The sequence below is a fragment of the Vipera berus genome (genome assembly GCF_964194415.1).
Source record: "Vipera berus genome assembly, chromosome: 1".
Taxonomy (NCBI): Eukaryota; Metazoa; Chordata; class Lepidosauria; order Squamata; family Viperidae; genus Vipera; species Vipera berus.
Window position 1 is genome coordinate 308,809,011 of NC_138202.1, and position 22,683 is coordinate 308,831,693.

Here is a 22,683-nt window from a genome sequence, read left to right on the forward strand (position 1 = left end):
CAGATTTGGCACCAAGCGACTACTGTTAAGGAATTTCAAACCTTATAAGACATTCTGAAGTGCCTCAATTTGAATGGTGATGTCAAACGTAATGTAGTTTTCTAATGTGCATGATAAAAGTTCTGTATCAGCAAGTGTCTTGTCATTGATAACCAAATGGAGGTTTATTTCCAAATTGCCCTCATATTTAGCTTGGAACATTTTCAGCATGGAGACACTATAGATGGAACAATCGGTTTTGAAACTCAAAATATTTCAAAGTCAAAATGTTCTGCGCTCCACTGAAAATTGAGTTTGAATTTCTGAAAAAGCAGCTTTCTCCTGTTATCATAGGACAACTGCATTTCAAAATTACTGTGCAACTTTGCAGTGTGGAAAAAAAGTGCCATACAAAAACATTCCAAGTGGATTTGATTCTAGCTTTAACTATTCCAAGAACCAACTGCCTTTATTTATTTTGCTTCTTCACTTTTAAGTATTCTTGTTATTATTATGAAGGTTGTAAAACATCCTCCCATTCACCACACATACCTCTTGTAAACTAGGCTCATCCAGGAGGAAGAATGGTACGAACAATTGCAGTCCAATTATGCAATCACAAGATGCATAGTACACATTGCAAAGACACTCATTCCTGAATAAATGTAATTCATATAAACATATTGATGACAAGTGATTTTTGATGAATTGTCTGAAGGAAGGCAAAATGATAAAGGTAGTACTAGACTTACAATCATTTATTATAAAGACATGAAAAAAGTGACTTATGACCATTTTTTTCAAATTTATGACCATTGCAGCATTTCCTTGGTCATGTGATTAAAATTTGGATGCTTGGCAACTGGCTTGTCTTTATGAAAGTTGCAGTCTCTCGGGGTCATGTGATCACCTCTTATGACCCTGTGACAAGCAAGTGAATAAGGAAATCTGATTCACTTAACAAATGTGCTACTAACTTAACTGCAGTGATTTACTGTGGCAACTGTGGCAAGAAAGGTTGTAAAATGGAGCAAAACTCTCAAGTTAGAACTATCTTGAATTTTTTGGCTTATTTATGGTCCTAAGTTGAGGACTACCTTTATATGGATCTGCTGAGAAATAATTAACTTGCTGCCATTTATCATGCAATGTAGACAAAGAAAACAATCACAAAATTGATTTTATTGAAACAAAATCATACAGCTAATCAGTTTCAAGTAACTGAAATATATAGACAAGTCCTGGCATGTACTACAACGTTTTCAACATGAGAAAGACTATTTGATATCATTTGAAATACAGAAATAAAAAATGAAGAACTGAAATTACACTGTATAAAATTATCAATATCCTATTTTATGTATTTTTGCAGACGCGGTCACTCCACATAGTAGTAAGAAACAATACTATTTTGCTATATCATGGCATTCTTCATTATTGATCTTTAATCAAGGCTCTTCTGGCAATTTTTTCAAAATCCAAGATCGCAGTTTTTCTAGCTCACTTTTGCTTAGTTCATGATAAAGATTTGGTAGACTCAAAAATGTAGTTGTTACTCCCAGAGCTTTTAAAGTCTTGTTGGTTTCTTCTCCCCAAGAATACAGAACCAGTTCATCAGCAGTTCCATGACACTGAAACAACTCTGGGAGTTCTCTTTCATTCTTCTCCAGCTCCTAGTAGCAGAAGAGACATCTGCTATGTTAGCAATCTTAAATCATGTACATTGTTAACAAAAAGAAAATAGATGTCCAGACTAGTGTCTGAATTCATTGTCTTTCCCATTTAAAAGACTGACAATTGGACAATAAGGCAGTATACGAGTTCTATGCATTGAAAATAGTATGAACAGAAATGTACTATCTGGCTCTGCCACCTAAAATAATTATTATACACGTAGGATGAAGGTCTGCAGTGGAAGGCCTGTTATAACGAAGTAGGTTCTCTCTGCAACACTGATATTGCATCATCAGAGTTCTAAATCAGGCAAGACTCTAAAACTGCAGCAGACTCCTTACTACAAACCTGTTTTCCAACCCACAAGAACAAGGAGACAGGACAAGCGTGTGATAGAGAGATACCCTCAGCTAGCAAGTCGCTGTTCTCTTGTGCATGATATGAAGTTATGAGAACTTGAATCAGTAGTGTTAATGAGTTTTCAAAGAACCAGACAAAGCAATTTACTAGGCTCTCTTCCTTGGGATGCCTCAAATGGAAATGCCCCAAAAGAAAGGCACTTTGCCATTAAGCTATTGTTTCTTCAACTGCAGGCACTTTGCCTCTGAGCTAAAGCTTTTCACCAAATTTCTGCTGAAGAAAAACAGTCTGGAAGAAGCTAGAATTATGTAACTCCATTAATGGAAAGAACCCTACCGCCTTTGCCCTAGTACATGGCACAATGTTACAACCATCATTTACTTGTGGCTGACTTACTACTGTTCCTGTTCTTAACCTATTTGCTCAAGGATACCTTTAAGAGAAGGAGCAAAAGAAATGATATAACCAAGGCAGATTTTTACAAGGTTATAAGATTTTAATGAACTTCATTTCTTTGAGTAATTTGGATTCCATAGAAAAATATAGCATTGGGCAATCCATGTGTGGACAATCCATAAATTTTACAAAATGAAAAGTGTGGTAGACTTCTTGTGCATAGTTTAAGTCTTACAGATAAATCCTCATATGCTCCCCCAATTGTTCATTTGATTTGTATCTTGCCAATCTGATAAATGAAGACATTCAACAAACAAAAACAATTCAGTAGATGAAAGAAATACTTCTTAATGAATTTTACTGTCTATTGGTTTGCCAATTCTGGAATAATTTTATGGATACAAGATAGAATTGAGGATTTTTTAAAAGCTAGTGAGCATCTACCTGGTAAACAGCTGAATTCTTATTAAGAAAACTTGAAAGTGCAAATACTCCAGCCACCTCTTGGTGATGTCTGTAAGCCAAATGCAAAGCCATGCCTCCACCCATTGAAAAACCACCTGTGGATGTATTTTAAAGACAAGAAAAAGAGATTAAAACTTTAAATACTGAGAAGATTTCAGAACTCTCTTCTTTTGTGCTGCATTTGTTGTATATTTTTAAATAAGAATTTTTCCTTCCCTAAAATAATTACTAGTGAGGACAGAATCTTAGATTCTCTGACCACAAGTTATATTAGAAAAATAAGCAATGATTAGGAGATACAAATAATACAGCAAATGACTGAAAAACAAGCAGGAGTCTTGGTGTTAAATTTGTCATTTGACTGACAAATGCTTAAATTTCCTAAACAACACTTTGGATTTTATAAATTTACAGTTCTTTTGATGAATTAACTTTGCTTTAAGACAATAAGATGTATTTCATATTTCTTAAGACCTGAGATAATTGATTTTGTGGTAAACTCCAAATCTGTTTCAGGTTTCTTGCCATTTTTGTTTTAGTACCTTTTAAAATTGTTCATAAAACTGAATTACTGGTTTTAGCGTTGATAAAACTAATTTATATTGAAAACTATATGATTTTCTGAGACAGCTAGTGGAGCTGATCCAAAAAGGACCACAAATGCTTTATCTGGATCTTATCTATAGCAATTACATCTAAATGTTTTTAAAATCTCATTAATTTCTTCTGGCTGGGGATTGATGGTTTTTTAGATGTCCCTGTGAATGGCTTGTTAACAGGGATAGCACTGTGGTGGAAATGTCAGTCAGGAACCAGTTTAAAAAGGTAAAGTTTCCCCCGCACATGCGTGCTAGTCGTTTCATCTGCGTTTCAAAGCCGAAGAGCCAGCGCTTGTCGTTTCATCTCCGTTTCAAAGCCAAAGAGCCAGCGCTTGTCCGAGGACGTCTCCGTGGTCATGTGGCTGGCATGACTAGATGCCAAAGGCGCACGGAACGCCGTTACCTTCCCACTGGAGTGGTCCCTATTTTTCTACTTGCATTTTTACGTGCTTTCGAACTGCTAAGTTGGCAGAAGCTGGGACGAGTAACAGTCGCTCACTCTGATAATGCGGCACTTGGGATTCGACTCGCCAAACTGCCGACCTTCTGATCGACAAGCTTAGCGTCCTAACCCACTGAGCCACCGCGTCCCTAGGAACCAGTTACTGGCTGACAAAAAATCTTCCCAGAGAAAAGGAGAGATATGGTGATCACCCACTTATGCTTTGGAAGAGCTGCTCCTTGTGAGGAGATCACAGGAACTGCCTTTTTTTGTGGTTGCTCATAGTTGATATGAACTTACAACCCAAGAGATATTTCAAATGGCAGGGAAGACAAAAGACTCTTGGTTAGTTATCTTTTTTTTCATATTAAGAAGGAGAAAAAAGCTATCCTAAAGGATTACAGCTTTAAAACAGATTGTGACTCAAGAAAATTTTGAAACGATAAAAGGGTTAGCAATTTTAGAAACATTTGTGACCAGAAACCACTTATGGACTTTTGCATAAAAATGGAAAAATTGAACTTGTGAATTATGGCTTTGAAACTTTCAAGAAACTTTCAAGAATATTTTGTTAAACAATTTTGTCAAAACTGTGGAAAAAGACAGTTATGATACCTTTCTGAAGCACAGCAACACTTAGCAATAGAGCCTCAACACTTTGTCTAGGATGGACCAAAATTTAGCTGCTCCCTTTTCTAGAACTATCTTAGGTTCTTACGTCTTAGTTACTATTCCACCTCGCTAATGACTAAGCGGGAATTTTCTAATTCGGTGTCTTCCAACTGTGTTGGACTGCAGAATATATTATCCAAAGCATGTTGTGCTACCTGGTAATGGTGACATTTATAATTCAACTAATTCTGGAGTACCCCAGGGTGGGAAAGATAGTATTAATGGGAATAAGAAAATGTTGGCTTTCTCTCTTCCACTTTTCATCTTGTATCATGTCTATTACACTATAAGGCTTCAGGCATATAAGATACTGTTTTCTTAAGAGCTTAGAAAACTTAAGGTATCTTAATATATTGGCATTCTTAGGCCTGCCTTGGCTCACAGGATGAGTTATCCTACAAATGTTATATATTTCTCCTTACAAATCTTACCCAACAGTATCCTGTTTTTCCTGATGCCATTTTTAACTTCATCATCAATCAAACTGTTAAGTGCTTGACACATCATATCAATGGTTTCAGTATGTTCTGGGCAATCATTAGAGATCTTGCATCTGTCAAACCACACATTGGACAAAGACCCCCTCATTGGTGTATATGGTCTGAAAGAAAGATGGATGAGAAATGCATGAAGACAAATTTCATACAAAAGTTTTTTGTGTTTTAGAATCATTCCCTTTGTACCTAGGAGACTGTGGTGTGTAAAACTGCCATTCAGTCATGGAGGTAAGACAAAACTACATCAAACATCTGTTTGTTTAAACAAGACTTGGCTCATTTTTAAGGGTATGTATGTCTATAGAACATTAAGAGCAAATAGGCTATTCATATGCAGGAACTAACCTCATGTTTGCCATATACTCTCCTAAACTTGGTTGTGTGTATCTTTGCTTTAGAGCTTCTCTTAGCATAGATTAAAAAACATGCAATACAAAGAGCCTATATTTAAAGTAACTACTCTAATCCCTAAGTAAAGCGACAAACCTTTAAACCAGCCTTGCTTTACTCCTTATATCATACAATTAACTGCAATTTATTCTACAATGTTGTTGTGAGAGAAAACATAATATAAAGCTAATGTGGGAAGACTGCAGCTGTTGCTATAAAGCATGATGTTTAAAGTAGTAGTTACACAAATCCATAATTAAAGAAACACTCCCATTCATAACTAGAGAAAAACTTGATAGAATAGGGCATATTAATTATCTTAATAATTAATCTTAATAATATCTTGAGTTTCTTCAGTTATCAGTGTAATAGATTCAACAGTAACCAATATTAAATGTATTAAAAAACATTTTCTAAACCTTCAAAAAATCAACACTGTACTCTTCACACAGATTCTTCACACAGTTTATACCCTAAAATTATATAATTCTAGATATCCGCTAACAGAGGACAACCTATCAATTTGAACAAAACAATGTTTTTTAAGGAATGAAGATTTTTAAAAATAAAAGGCTGTTTAGGAAAGACACTATTAATCCCTTAAAAAAACGTCTGCCAGAAAGAAGGATGTGTAATTTCATTTCTTCCAAAATGAAGCTCTGGAACCTAACCCTCAGTCCCAGAACTGTCAATCCAGTTTAGTAGAAAAATAAACATATGTCAGATAAGGAATGATACATTCTGAATCTGAAGAATAATGTTAAGGGGCAATAAGGAAGTCTCAGCAATGCAAAATACACTGCCCTCCTTTTTTTTTAAAGTTAAAAAAGTTTTTCTTGTAAAACTGCTAGCAGCAAATTTAGGTAGACATGTCTGTAGGAATAATACCGTCTCTACTATATTAGAGAAGCTTGGTTTACTTTTCCTGAGATTCAGTTTTGAAATAGAGCAGTCCACTGGTGGTAGCTTCTGTTGGCTGTTGGCTTCCAGTTCACTGGCAATAGAAAGGTCGCCATGGGTGCCAATTGCCATACTGAAGAATAGCTACACATACGCATGTTTTAAAAATTCATTTTTTTGTCAACTCAGCTTCTTTGTTGTAATAAATGCTCCCCAGCTGAAGTTTCTTTTAATTCCATGAATATAATCCAAGAAAGCTAAGAAAAGTTTTAAGTGTCCTCAGTTTCAACATGGGAGATTTAACCACTTGGCTAGCTTTTATCCTTTTATATTCTACCCACTGAAGATAGATGTGTATGCTTAAATATTTTTTTGAATCTGAGCCTCTGGCTGTGCAAAAATATTTCTCAGGCACTATATTCGATACTGTGACATAGCCTTCCTCCCCAAACCTCAAATTTCCAAAGAAAGAAAATATCTGCTTAATCTAACAATGATTTTAACACTTATTCATAATCCATAAATTCATGTTCATTAGCATAACTACATCTGGGCAAGGAGTCTGGATATACAGGTAGTCCTCAACTTACAACATTCATTTAATGACCTTTTGAAGTTACAATAGCAGTGATAAAAGGACTTATAACTGTTTCTCACACTTACGGCCATCCTTATGGTCACGTGATCAAAACTGATATGTTTGGCAACTGGTTCATATTTATGACGGTTGCAGTGTCTTGGGGTCATGGGATCTCCCTTTGTGACCTTCTGACCAGCAAAATACATTTCTTTTAATTTTTATATATTGTATTTTATTGTATTGCCCTGTACACTGCCCTGAGTCCTTCGGGAGAAGGGCGGTATAAAAATTAAATAAATAAATAATAAATAAAATCAATGGGAAAGCCCAACTGACTTAACAACTGAGCTACTAACTTAATAGCTGCAGTGATTCACTTAACAAAATGGGCAAAACTCACTTAACAAGCATTGCTTAGAAACAGAAATTTTGAGCTCAATTGTAGACAAAGAGTCAAAAATGAAACAAGTGAAAAGTAGTTCTGAAAATCTGAGGAATAAGAGCCATCGAAAAACCTTCAGAATGAAGCAGGTCATAAAACAGACTGCACTAGGGAATATTTTAATGAAGTTATTTCACTTGTGTGCAAAATGTAAACGCTGCAATTAAAAAAACCCTTCAGCACCAGGTTGCCCATGTTGAGAATAGCTCCCACTTTTCAGACACTGGACGTAGGCTTGGATAACTCTCCTATTCAGATTAGGAAATCTTGTTATAGCATCCATACTCTTTTATTCTTAAGAACTATTTGCCCTGAATATAACTTATGGATCAGCTTTTGAAGATACTATCAATATTCTTTGTAGTTGAAAAAAATACAATTATTATCACATTATAGTGGTTTAATAGGAACATATAATCCTTTTACTGTTCTACTTTTTTAAGTGTATGCATTCAGTAATGTTAACCAAGCATTAGACAGACTATCATTATTGACTTGGGGGTTTTTTGCTGTACCATTCCGGAAAATGAAATTCTAATCCTGTTTATCTGCACCTCCTTCAACATCATTGTTATTGATGGAATGGTATTCAGAAGTATCTGATGAAAAAGGTTCTAGCCATGTAAGTATGACAGAAAGACCTAGTGTATCACTGATTGATGATTGATTCCCCTACCCCACCCCAAACGAAATACACAACAGACACAGGCATAACCAGGTCAGAGGAAGAAGCAGGCAATGAAAATTTGTTTAGTTTGTTTATACAATTCTGCATGTGACTAAAAACACTCTCTTTGTTGATATGATGCAGTAAATTGAACCAGGCAACAGTTTGAACCAGGCAATAGTTGACCAAGCAGACCAAATATTACAGGGAAATTCTTAAATAAAATGTATAATAAAAGAAATTAAATAAGTAATAAATTTCTAGAGGAGAAAACTGTTATCCTGAGATTTGATAAATGGAACAATATGTACAATGATTCTGTCAAAGGTATTAGTGCAGCAATAAAAAATAAGGAAACTTTCTTTCTAAAAGAACAATTGATACATCAAGAACTATGCATAGCACTAAATCTTAATATATAGCCAAGGCAAAGCTGTAGCAAGTAGCCAAAATAATTTCAAATGCTTAGAACATGACTTTGCACAGAAAATCTCCTTTCATATTAACCATTTTGCAGAAACTGCTCTGAAGAAAGCTTGGGGAATCAAATTAATTCTACCACATGATATTTATATATATACAAAAGAGGTACAGATTTAATTTCACGGTCATGGCTGTTGCCTTGCCTATTTGGACTCCCTCGTTCATTGCCATGTAGAAATTTAGAAGGAACTGAATATAATTATAAAATGTTTCCTGTGCAGAGTTAGATGTATTACTTCAAAATTCATATGATTCTTTTATGTTCAATCTATTTTTAATTGAAGAAAGCTAGCCAGGCAAATAAGATGGTTAGTACAATCACTTAAACATGAGCAGCTGCCAAAAAAGCCAACACAGTGCTAGGCTGCATTAACAGAGGGACAGAATCAAGATCAGGTGAAGTGTTAATACCACTTTACAATGCCTTGGTAGGGCCACACTTGGAATACTGCATCCAGTTTTGGTCATCACAATGTAAAAAAGATGTTGAGACTCTAGAAAGAGTACAGAGAAGAGCAACAAAGATGATTAGGGGACTGGAGGCTAAAACATATAAGGAACAGTTGCTGGAATGGGATATGTCTAGTTTAATGAAGAGAAGGACAAGGGGTGACATGATAGCAGTGTTCCAATATCTCAGGGGCTGCCATAAGGAAGAGGGAGTCAAGCTATTCTCCAAAGCACCTGAAGGCAAGTCAAGAAGCAACGGATGGAAACTAGTCAAGGAGAGAAGCAACCTAGAATTAAGGAGAAACTTCCTGACAGTTAGAACAATTAATCAGTGGAACAACCTGCCTCCAGAAGCTGTGAATGCTCCAACACTGGAAGTTTTTAGGAAGAGACTGGACAGCCATTTCTCTGAAATGGTACAGGGTCTCCTGCCTGAGCAGGGGGTTGCGCTAGACAACCTCCATGGTCCCTTCCAACTTTTTATTATTGTTGTTGTTGTTAAGGATGTGTCAATGCCAAAAATACTGTCCAAATATCTATCACAGTTAATTGTACTTGAGCTCATTCAATGCCTAATGACTTCACTAGTATATATCTACTTGTTTAATACTGAATCAACATTCTGGTTTTTTATTAAAATGATTCTGAAAAATTTCTAAATAATTAATTTGCATGATTATGTATACTATATTATAAAAATGAAGTCTATACTGAAGAACTGAATCCTGAATAATATATACTTGGGTTATTTTATAAAGCAAGAAAGCATTTTTCCTGGAAATGATAAGTTTAGAAACATTTTGACTAGTGAATACACTATGATTTTATAAATAACTATGCTGGATCTTCTTAATGAATGATTCAAACCAGTACTTAAAATGTTTATTTTTGTATAATATTTTTATTTAATCTTTGGTGAGTGTTCATTTTTATTTCATATATGTTTGACAATGGCTTAATAAAAAGTATTCAATTTTTTTTTTAAAAAAATAATGTGTTTAAATTAACTCCACCCTGATTGCTATAGAGCTCCATGCTATGCAGAGGGTTGAAGAATAACAGGCATTAGTTATCTTTACATCAGATCTCCACAAGCTGAAGCCCTAGAGATCCAGCCAACTTTAAATGCAGACTCTATAGAATTAAAAATTAGTTCATTTCTAAAAGTTTTTTGTACTCCTTTCATAAAAAGTCAGAAGAAGTTTATAAAGGTCACACTATTATTCCATAAAAAAGAAGTCTAAAGTGAGATTAAACAGGATAACAGTGTAAACAAAATGAAAAAAGAATACAGGAAGGTCTCCAAGTCAGTCTTGGCACAGGACAAGTACATGGACATGATGGGATTCAAATATGTGAACAACTGGTTCTGTGTGTGGATACTGCTTCCAGAAGTCCGTTCTGGGCTTGGGCAAAAAAAAATTAGCTACCGGTTTTGCCGAACTGGTGCGAATTGGCTGAATCCCACCACAGCATGTAATACTATGGAAGGGATTTACTATTGCCTTTTTTTAAGTCCCCTCCCCCGACTGTAAGTCTCTAACTCTTGAATTTCCAATGCTTTCCCAATCATATACTAACTGGGTCCGACTCCTGTTTATCTTTTTTTTTTACTATGAATCAAAGACATCTAAATGAGAACAAAAAATAGCCGCTATAATAGAACTACTGGGAAATTTTGTAGCTGGAGAAAGTCAACATAAAATGAGGAAATTATAGCTCCTTCAGCTCCTATAATTTCAGGAAACATTAAAAAGCAGATATCTAGAGACCTACAATTCTAAAAAAAAATTGGAATACAATGCTAATATATAAAATTACCAACTGTAACTTTATTTAGAGTAGAAAAATGAATTCTGTACAAAAATACCCAATTTGAGTTTCTCATGAAATTCTAGCTTTATTGAATTTCACTGTACTGCTTTGTATATGTAAATAAAAATACTGTGTGCTTAGAACATCAAAAAATGTGACCATAATTAAAGTTGATTGAAAAGAGTAGGAATCCGACTGAGGTATTTGGGAGAGTTATTCACAGCAAGTCTCCCAATACAATTCTATCAATTCATCTCCATTGCTATCAACAGGGTTTTTGTGGGTCAAGTATCTGCCAATCTATTTAAAATAGTGTCAAACTGACTGATGATTCTGTACCACAGCCAAAGAAGAAAGAATTGCTACAAGGAACTCAAGAAAAAAAAGAAAAGAATCTGCATTGAAAGCTTAAAAAAAACTGCACTATTCTACAAAGCCATTTTCCAACTCTCCATAAATATTTTCTTAAATGGAAAGAGATCAACATTCTTCACAAAATATACAATAAGAACTGTAAAAATTATCTGCTGGTAACTGAAAAGAGTGCATGTAGAGTCCATTTCTTGCTAAGTTCAGTTTGGATTTACAGTGGGAAGGATTGTAAGAAGGAAATGTACAAAGATTCCTTGACCTAGATTTAGTGAAGCGTAACAAGGTACAGTGTAGTTATTCCAAAAAGTTGGGACAACATAATTTTAACTTGAACACGTTACCTGCTATAATGCCAATTTAAACTATCACTTTCTTATTTAGGAGAAATATAAGAAATATTCTCTCCTGATTTAGGCATTCAACAGAAAACAAATGTTTAAGTTGCTCCGCTAGCAGCTGTAACAGTATTTACAGTTTTTAGCCATGCCTGCTGAAAAGAGAGAAAAAGAATTTTGAGAGACGTGGCAGCAGATGCTATTTTTAAAATCCCAACCAAAGTTGCAACACATTTAATCACAATAATCAAGGACTGCGGGAATTAAAAGATGAAATTATATATCATAAGAGAAAGCTGAATCAGTTGTTTTCGGCACTGTAAATAATTAAGTGACCTATGGAAATATAAAGTAGTGCATAATCCTTAACCTATAAATTACTTAATCTTTGCAAGATTATTATTTGGCCACAATTATAAATCTTCTAGGAACTGGCCTTTGGAAAATACAGCCCTTAAACGTATCTTCTGCACTGACTAGTGAGCACAGAGGAAGGGGCTAGTATATTCACCAAATGAATCAGTTGTTTCAATTGGTCACCAGCTAATGCACAACACTGCAACTTTGACAAACTGGAAAACAGTGAAGGGAAATGAATGATAAAACTTACCATCAATTCTCTCTCCCTTCCCCACCCCTTCCTGTTTTAATAGCCATGACCATTGGCAGTCTGTTAGTAACAGAAACTCTTGTTGAAAACAGAACTGTCAGTTACTAAAACAAATACCCCCACTGTTCTCCACAAGATTAAAGGAACTTCCCCCCCCACCAACTTTTTTAAGCAAAGATGTCTGATGCTGCTCACTGCAGCATAGAGGAGCTCATGAGAAACTTCACTGTACTATTGTAATAACTGAAAGCTTGTAGCCTAATCAGTTCATCTGATTGGCAGAGGGCCTTTAAGGTTTTAAATGGAAGAAAATATTTTGTGACGGTGGTAGCACGATCCATTTTGATCTGAAGACTAAATCAGTCTCTTTTATGTAAAATGTGCATTGCAAATGAGCTATGCTTATCTTTCCATATAGTATTCCCATTCAGTGACCATAATCTATTGGTACAGAAAACTGTTATTAAGGAATATAGTTACTAAGCAGCTAAACTCTGAACCTAAAGTTAATAGAATGAAATCCTCCAATTAATTTCCCCCAAATTACTATAGTAAAGAAGGCTGTGCAGATCTTTGAAGAGATGTTTTACTTCAACAATGTCACACTTCTAGCCAATAAAGCTGCCACAGGTTTTACTTGTAACTCTCACCTCAACTTTTATCAAGATTGATTAGCCATCATCTACACAGGCCCAGCAGAAAGTTCAGTAAATGAAAATAGGCAGCAGACATCATAATTAAATGAGAGTCGTGAGATTATACTGGCAAACTGTTCACAATTTATGGTATCAAGAAGCGCTTTCTTCTTTTTCTTTTAAATTAAAACCGGAAATTAGATTTATTTTTTAAATTCTGAAAGGCAGAAGAAAATCTGTTCCCTTGATCAAGTCTCAAACCATTCTGTCACAGGAGCACTATTATTGCTAATCTGGCATAATCCAGTTTTAATGAGCTGGTTTTGGTATGCCCTGGCTTCCTTTCTTCAGATTATGTTCCTATTCATATAAGGCCAGCAAGCAATCCAAATATATTCCAAGTAGGCACACCAATCAAAGGAATCAGAAATCAGCCATTTTTTGAAATCTCATATAGATATTAACTTCTAGTTTTGAGAAAAAGCATCTTCTACCTCAGTGTTCTTAAGCTTGCCAAATTAAGATTTGTGGACTTCAACCTCCAGAATTCCTCAGGCAGCATGCTATCAGAAGGATTTACAACAAATCAGAGCTGAGCTTTTCAGCCAGATCCACCATGCTGGCCAAGCATTATTGCTAAAAGTACACTAGATTTTTAGGTATGCAGCATTTAGTAAAAGTCTAAGGTCACTTCTAAGAGACCCAATCAGTGTCCTATCACAAAAAGCTAAAAATATCTGCTCTCACGATGATCATGTTATGGTTGGCATTTTAAGTGTTGATTTGAAGGTGTAAGGCCAATTTTAGAGTGAGATGGTTTACCTTCTTGGCATCAGGGCGACAAATCATTAATTCTGTTTGACTATGCAATATATCAAGTCTGAAGCTTTTGAAAGCAAACGAAGGCAGCACTGACTTATGACTGAAGCAACACTTTTGTTCATGCTGTCCTTCCTCTGATTAGAACTGCCATTCCCATCATCTTTTCTAAAGCCTTTGAATGGAGAACATTTAATAGAAGAGAAAGAACGTGTCTTTGGCAACTTTCCTCTAATAACTGGAATGCAAGAACAGCAAATCCACTGCAGATAAATCCAGGAAATACCAAGATTTGTGCTCTTCCTCCATTGCCTTTGAATGCTTCTCTAACAAATAACATTTGTTGTTTTCTTGGAAGGAATAAAGTAAAACTTCTCAAGCTTTTACATTCCTACGCAGAGATACCAGTAAAGTATAAGTACATGGCACAGCTTCGCTTCACAGAACTGTCTGGACTCCCACTGCTAGTCAACTAGGACCATGGCAAAGGAAACCATGGTGTCCCACCATGATGCTGCCAATTGATATGTTGAGGTGGATTGCTTTGCTTTGATGGAAATCCCTTTTTTGCACGTGTACAAAAAATACTATCAAACTCCAATGAAACAACTGTCTCGACTAACAAATCTGTTGTAACCTCTTGAACATTTTATGTTGTGAACTGGTATCAAAGAGCCAACTGAGGTGGCTGTTTATACTCTAAACCAGGGGGTGTCAAACTTGCAACGTCATGTGATGTGTCGCGATATATTGCGACTTTTTTTGCCATTGCCGGCAATGGGGTGGGCGCGGTTTCGCTATGATGCATCCGGCAATTTGACACCCCTGCTCTAAACCCTGAAATCATTTTAACTGCATTACATATGGGTTTTGCAAACCTTATTTCTCTATTTCCATAATCACATGAATGCCTAATGCAAAAATTACTAAACAAATTATCAAAGGGAAGACTTAGTAGAGTAATAGTTCTGCCTGTTTATCTGGAGATTGTCTGTTATATTTGAATATGGGTTTTCAAATTTGATCTTTCAGGAATAGGCACAGAACCCAATCCATGAAAGCACACTGACTTAAAGGATTTTCTACCAAAATCTATTCTGTGTCCATTTATCAAAATACATGCAACATAACTTCATCCGATCTGTTTCAACTTGTTACTGAATTATATCCAGGAAGGTGACAGCATAGCAACACACTGATTTACTGCCCAGCTGCCAGTATCACATAGAAAGTGACATTTTTAGTGACAAATAAAGGAAGGTTGGAGAAGAATAGCTTATAAAATCTGTTGAAGTTTTAAATCAAGTTACATAAATGCTTTGCTGTAAAAACCAAGAAACAAACGCAGAAGAGCTTGCCTAGCAGTTCAACTTGATTATGACACCAAATCAGTGTCACCTCTTAGCAATCAGAAAGATAGATTTTCTCCAGGACAATTTATCCCCAATCTAGTTCTTCAGTCTCCTCATGTTGTACCCCCTGCCACTGTAATCAAAGCCATGTATCTTGATGCTTCTCACTGCCTTCTCGTCTTTTCTTCCATCTTTCCCAGCATTATACTTTTATCTAAAGCAGGGGTTCCCAACCAGGGGTGATCGTATTCCGAGGGGGGGGGGGCTTGCAAAAACTTGGGTTTTCAAAATTATAGTATATATGCATAATTTGTTGCTGGTATTTTGAACTTTTGTAAGGGGTGCAAGAATATATCAGAAGTGTTCTAGGGGTGTGGGGTATAGAAAAGGTTGGGAGCCACTGATCTAAAGAACCAGTCTTTATATAATGTGTATGAAGTATGATAATTTGAGGCTGCTCATTTCTGCCTTCAGTGAGAGCTCTGGGTTCATTGTATTTTCTTGGCTATTCAACACTAAAGTGCAAAAATGTCAATACTCTTTTTATTCTGCTTCTTCCAAATCTAACTGCACAATTCTAATCTTTGTAAGTAGAGACATCTTATATATCTCAATATATTTTCAAGGTTCTTTGGAATATTTTTAAAATTGGAGGAAAAATAACAATAGTCTACACTATGTTGAGGAAACTACTTTGATAGTTGAAAATGTGAATGATCTGACGGCTCTAATAATGAAAGTCATGAAGAAAAGTGGAAAATGAGCTTAAGTTATATGTATAAAGAAGACAAAAGTAATGGCAATCGGTACAGCAACCAGCCTTATTGAAGATTATCAATAAGCAGGCAAGAAAAGACTCCGTCTAAGCACATGGTAGAGTAATAGTAAAAACCTTGAAAATATAAAGACTGCCTTCCTGGAATCATGACGGACACAATTGAAGGTCTGTCTATAATTAATGAAGCATATATAGGCTGCTTTTTCTTATTCTTTGGCTTTCTCAATTATTCAGCATGAATTAATAATAATATATCTTGTTCCTTGGCCTCTTCTAAAGCCATGTGAGCATTATTTTGCTAGCATGTGAAATTAAAGACACTGTAAGGTAATTTGCATACTTCATTAACTCTTCTTTTCATCGGTACTGGTGTGTAGACTGATCTCTTTCAATATACTGGCCACTATGCTGTTCTCCAAATGTGCTGGCATAGATTGGTTACAACCTTTACTGATTCTTCTTCTGTTACTTGCCATATTTCTGTATATTCCTGTAGCCTTTTGATTTGGTAATATTCGGGGTACTGATCTAACTTCATCTTCTAGTAGTAGGAAATGATCCACTTGGAATCAGTTATTATCTGTCCATTTGCATCCTTTAGCATACCAGTTCAAGGTCAGAACTTACTTTTGGGTCAGAAATCTTCAGCCTTCCCTCTCCACCCCCACCCAAAGTCTTAAAATTCTATTTTCTTGTGACAGTCATCTACTTGACAGAAAACACTGCATGCTAGTTCTTGATCCATTCAACTTTTTCAGATTTTCATCTTAATTCAACCTGCATCAGAACACAGGCTGAGTTCAATTTCTCAAACCTGGTTCAAATGATGCCTTCGTTTTTTTATAATAATTTTATTTAAAATTACAATTACAACAATACAAACTAATACAAATAAAAAATAATAACTACAAATAATAATAGAAGGTTCAGGAAAGAAAAATGGAAAAAAGAATAAATATATAAAGACATGACTTTCCTCTTCATTACAAATATAATTTTAATAACTTATCACCGTTTTAAAAAATGCAACAAATATCTTTTCCCCATATCCTATCTCTTTTCTATAAATAGTTCCATAAAAATCCAGTTTCAATCCTGATATCAGCAAAAATCCTTTAAGTGTTGCCAGAGATAGCAACATATCAATTTTAATCTTAATCAAATAAACCAACTTTGTTGTTTTACTTAACCATCTTGATCTTTCGTCCCTTCTGATAATGTGCTAGAACTTGGATTTATTTTCATTTTCCACTTTGTCCCTTCTCACAAAATTCTTCAAGCTTTAACAAGCCTCTTTTGCAAATCCAATATGTTTCCTTTCTGTCTGTAGAGTGATTTTTGGAGACCCAGTCTACTCACTCTACTTTTTGTGGAACTGTCCTCAGTCTGCCATTTCTTCCCTGGAAGTCCAGATACCTTTGTGTTTAGATCACAGTATACAAGAAGTGATGTGCAACCCCTCTTCTCTCTCAAGTGGTGCTGTGATATCAGTAAGAATTCTGGGTGTGCCACTGCTCTCTGCAACAGAAAGCCTTTGGATACATAAGATAGCTTTCTCATGAACTGGAATGCTCTTTGTTGCTTTTCAAACAGAATCTAAAATTATAGAGTTGGAAGGATTCTCAAATGCAATTTAACCCAAATTATGATTGATGCAAGATCTACTAAAACATTTTTGAAATGGTGAATTTTACATGAGAATGTTTTGTCTGAATAGACACTATGTTAACCATAAAAGTGAAAAAAGCTGTGCACCTGAATGCAACTATGTTTCTCTTTACTTTACAAAAATACCCTAGAAAGCTAGGATTATGCTAGGATTGAGAAACTCTTGGGAAATAAGAATCCCGACACTCCCATGTTACACCTCTGCTCCGCGAGCTGCATTGGCTTCCAGTTGTCTTCTGGGTGAGATTCAAGGTGTTGGTAATGGCCTACAAAGCCCTACATGGCATGGGTCCGGAATACCTTGGGGAGCACCTGCGGCCGGCGTCAACTTCCCTCCGCCCAGTATGCTCCCAGAGAGGGCCTCCTCAGGGTGCCACCGGTCAAAGAATGTTGACTGGTGGCCCCCAGGGGGAGGGCGTTCTCTGTGGGCGCGCCGGATTTATGGAACCATCTTCCGGTCGAGCTCCGGATGGCGCCTGACCTCCGCTCCTTCCGGCGCGATCTCAAAACCTACCTTTTCGAACAAGCTGGCCTGGCCTGATGGGATGGGGTTGGGTTTTATTAATCTGTTTTAATCTATGTTTTAATGTGTTTTAACTTATTCATGGGCATTTGTTTAATTATTTTTAATTTTTGTATCTTGTTTTTTAATACCGTATATACTTGAGTATAAGCCGACTCGAGTATAAGCCGAGACCCCCAATTTCACCCCCAAAAACTGGAAAAAGTTATTGACTCGAGTATAAGCCGATCCGCCGTTCTGCAAGCCTCTGCCGCCAGCAGAGGCTCGATCCGCCATTTTGCAAGCCTGAATACACAGGAATACCCTGTGTGGCCGCGGCTCGTCGGCAGGTCTCCGTTCCTCCTGCCGACCTTTGGGGAGGTTTGGGCGCCTCCCCAAACCTCCCCAAACGTCGGCAGGTCTCCATTCCTCCTGCCGACCTTTGGGGAGGTTTGGGCGCCTCCCCAAACCTCCCCAAACCTCGGCAGGTCTCCGTTCCTCCTGCCGACCTTTGGGGAGGTTTGGGCGCCTCCCCAAACCTCCCCAAACCTTGGCAGGTCTCCGTTCCTCCGCGCAGACCTGCCGACCTTTGGGGAGGTTTGGGCGCCTCCCCAAACCTCGGCAGGTCTCCGTTCCTCCTGCCGACCTTTGGGGAGGTTTGGGCGCCTCCCCAAACCTCCCCAAACCTCGGCAGGTCTCCGTTCCTCCTGCCGACCTTTGGGGAGGTTTGGGCGCCTCCCCAAACCTCCCCAAACCTCGGCAGGTCTCCGTTCCTCCTGCCGACCTTTGGGGAGGTTTGGGCGCCTCCCCAAACCTCGGCAGGTCTCCGTTCCTCCGCGCAGACCTGCCGACCTTTGGGGAGGTTTGGGCGCCTCCCCAAACCTCGGCAGGTCTCCGTTCCTCCTGCCGACCTTTGGGGAGGTTTGGGCGCCTCCCCAAACCTCCCCAAACCTCGGCAGGTCTCCGTTCCTCCTGCCGACCTTTGGGGAGGTTTGGGCGCCTCCCCAAACCTCCCCAAACCTCGGCAGGTCTCCGTTCCTCCGCGCAGACCTGCCGACCTTTGGGGAGGTTTGGGCGCCTCCCCAAACCTCGGCAGGTCTCCGTTCCTCCTGCCGACCTTTGGGGAGGTTTGGGCGCCTCCCCAAACCTCCCCAAACCTCGGCAGGTCTCCGTTCCTCCTGCCGACCTTTGGGGAGGTTTGGGCGCCTCCCCAAACCTCGGCAGGTCTCCGTTCCTCCGCGCAGACCTGCCGACCTTTGGGGAGGTTTGGGCGCCTCCCCAAACCTCCCCAAACCTCGGCAGGTCTCCGTTCCTGTTTGGGGAGGTTTGGGCGCCTCCCCAAACCTCCCCAAACCTCGGCAGGTCTCCGTTCCTCCGCGCAGACCTGCCGAGGTTTGGGGAGGTTTGGGGAGGCGCCCAAACCTCCCCAAAGGTCGGCAGGAAGAACGGAGACCTGCCGAGGTTTGGGGAGGTTTGGGGAGGCGCCCAAACCTCCCCAAAGGTCGGCAGGTCTGCGCGGAGGAACGGAGACCTGCCGAGGTTTGGGGAGGCGCCCAAACCTCCCCAAACAGGAACGGAGACCTGCCGAGGTTTGGGGAGGTTTGGGGAGGCGCCCAAACCTCCCCAAACGTCGGCAGGTCTGCGCGGAGGAACGGAGACCTGCCGAGGTTTGGGGAGGTTTGGGGAGGCGCCCAAACCTCCCCAAACAGGAACGGAGACCTGCCGAGGTTTGGGGACGTTTGGGGAGGCGCCCAAACCTCCCCAAAGGTCGGCAGGTCTGCGCGGAGGAACGGAGACCTGCCGAGGTTTGGGGAGGTTTGGGGAGGCGCCCAAACCTCCCCAAACAGGAACGGAGACCTGCCGAGGTTTGGGGAGGCGCCCAAACCTCCCCAAAGGTCGGCAGGTCTGCGCGGAGGAACGGAGACCTGCCGAGGTTTGGGGAGGCGCCCAAACCTCCCCAAACAGGAACGGAGACCTGCCGAGGTTTGGGGAGGTTTGGGGAGGCGCCCAAACCTCCCCAAACGTCGGCAGGTCTGCGCGGAGGAACGGAGACCTGCCGAGGTTTGGGGAGGTTTGGGGAGGCGCCCAAACCTCCCCAAACAGGAACGGAGACCTGCCGAGGTTTGGGGAGGTTTGGGGAGGCGCCCAAACCTCCCCAAAGGTCGGCAGGAGGAACGGAGACCTGCCGAGGTTTGGGGAGGTTTGGGGAGGCGCCCAAACCTCCCCAAACGTCGGCAGGTCTGCGCGGAGGAACGGAGACCTGCCGAGGTTTGGGGAGGCGCCCAAACCTCCCCAAACGTCGGCAAGTCTCCGTTCCTCCGCGCCCTGCCTGCCTGCTTCTTTCCGCTGCGGAAAGAAGCAGGCAGGCAAGGCGCGGAGTTTGGGGAGGTGCGCGCGCACCTCCCCAAACCTCCCCAAACTTCGGCAGGTCTCGGACGGCGGTGGCTTGGGAGAGGTGCGGGCGATCCCGGAAGCACCAAAGCCTCGGCCGCGCACAAGTCCTCGGTAAGTTTTTTTGTTGACTGGAGTATAAGCCGAAGTGGAATTTTTCAGCCCAAAAAGTGGGCTGAAAAATTCGGCTTATACTCAAGTATATACGGTATGTATTGCCCTGTTCACCGCCCTGAGTCCTTCGGGAGAAGGGCGGTATACAAATAAAATTAATAAATAAATAATAATAAATAATAAATAAATAAGAAGTTGGAAAAATAAGTCTTATTTAAACCATGGTTTCATAGCTTGGCATTTTTATCCAAAGCAGAATATCCAGATTCAATCACAGTTTTGTTCCATATAGCATCAACCTTGTGAATTCTCAAGTTTTCTTTCTGCTCTGTACTCAAAATGGACAGTGATTAATGTGTGTGTGTGTGTGTGTGTGTGTAAATCTATCTATCTATCTATCTATCTATCTATCTATCTATCTATCTATCTATCTATCTAGGATCAGCTGCAACTATAAACTATAATTTCTTGGCTTACTTTTCCATTTAGCTGAGAGGGTAGGAAAAGTCTTTGTGATGAACTACATGAAGATATTTTATCCCTAAGGGGAAGAAAGTGATGGTACTTTGCATGTTTAGAAAAAATAATTATGACTGACAGGACTGCATTAAGGACAACACGAAGAATCAACAAGAGTTAAAACAAAAAAAAAAGAATCCCTACTGGGCTTGTTTTTACTTCTATAAATAACTTCACCTACTAAAGAAAGAAATAACAAGTCAGAGGGATACTGATTTCTGAAACATGAGTGGAACTTCAAATCCTTATAAAAATTAACTTCTACCTTTTCAATATAATTTCTAGATTTAGTCTACTGGAGATAAGAAAGAACAGAGTACCTGGCAGGAGCTGTTGGATAAACGACTTTTATATGCTGGAAAGACAAATCTTGCTTCAAAACCTGCTTGATCCAGTCTCTTACCCCTGGCCCAGTATCACCTGAATATAGCACAGAAAGATAGAACTGAATTAGACATCCATACAATGGAACAATGTGAACTGTCTTATGAACCTCAGACTTCATCTTGTCCGTACAGCTCTCTCTTTTCAAACTTCATTTTAGAAAAGTTACAACTGGTTGCTTATAGAAACCAAGCCTAATGGGCAATTTTCAAACATCAACAAGTAAGTCCTTGACTTACATTATGGAGCTTGTCATTATGGTTGTAAGTCATAATGGTTGTAAAGTGACTTATTTTATTACCATTTTTGTAGTGGTCATTAAGTGAATCACCGAAGTTATTACACATATTTGAGGTGGTTAAATGAACTCATTGTTTGCCATGGGGCCTTTTTTTGCCAAAATCTGGGAGTAAATGCTGTTAAGTTGTGGTCATGTGACTGCAGGATCCTGTGAATGCAGGCCAGATGCCACAAATGTGTGGATAGCCTTCGAAACTTGAGTTATAAGTACCTTTGGGAAGGGTCTGTCATAAGTTTGAGCAGTTGCAAAGCAACTGATTGTAAATCAAGGCCTGCACCCATCTCCACTAAGGAAGCCCTTTCAGGTGTCCCTATCCTACTGAGTGCAAAAATCCAAGTTTATAGAATCCTTGTCAGCTCTCTTGTCTCTGCTTGAATACATCCAATGAAGGAGCACATACTACCTCCGATAGCTGGTTGATTCCTCCCTGGGCAGACTTTCCTTTCCCGAGTATCTCCCTGGGACGGTTCACACATTTTAGGTTTATTGTACAAAACACGAGGGCTTGCCCCATTCCACCCGCAGTCCCGTAAGCCAAAACGATGCGAACCGCGTTTATGGGCTTAATGCACGCGTGACCTCTTTCGGCGAAAAGGCCCCCACAAGCTAGCCCAGAGATTCACGCCCCCAGCAAGACCATCTTGGGATCGGGAGCCTCCACCTGAGCCATGGAGAAAGATCACAGATGCCGTGTGTCTCCCCGCCGGGCCCACCGCTATCAGGCTCTTCTGCAACGCCGTCTGAACAGCCATGCCGCCTGTTTCCTTCCCATGCCGAACCCAAAGGGGGGGAAAAAAAAGAAAAAAGCAGGCCGCCGTTTACGGCGCAGCCGCGCTTGGGAGGTTCGCGGAGGTTCTCGCAGCAAAGCGGCAGGAGACTCCGCCTCCCACGAGTTCAGCGAAAGTGGCTCGGGAGCGCGGAGCGGGAGGGTGGTGGGTGTCTGTTGTGGGTCTGGGTGAGAGGAAGACGGGGGTGGGGGTGGGAGGTGCTGTGATGCTCCAGGCAATGCTGTGTTAAACCAATAAGTCTTTGAAATAGGTGGCTGTGAACGCGTTAAATTCTATGAGTTGGCATTTGCAAGGGAAACGCCAA

At 39.5% G+C, this 22,683-nt stretch overlaps 1 protein-coding gene across 1 annotated transcript; it reads right to left on the bottom strand.

Annotated features, from left to right (window-relative positions):
- Positions 1–1,141: 1,141 nt before the first annotated feature.
- On the bottom strand, positions 1,142–22,488 carry LYPLAL1 (lysophospholipase like 1). Its single transcript, XM_081312813.1, has 5 exons — positions 22,253–22,488; positions 21,227–21,326; positions 5,019–5,188; positions 2,854–2,969; positions 1,142–1,652 (listed from the first exon to the last, which is right to left on the bottom strand). Exons 1-5 carry the CDS (start codon positions 22,341–22,343, stop codon positions 1,428–1,430), a joined length of 702 nt encoding a protein of 233 aa, XP_081168939.1. The 5' UTR covers positions 22,344–22,488; the 3' UTR covers positions 1,142–1,427.
- Positions 22,489–22,683: the final 195 nt, after the last annotated feature.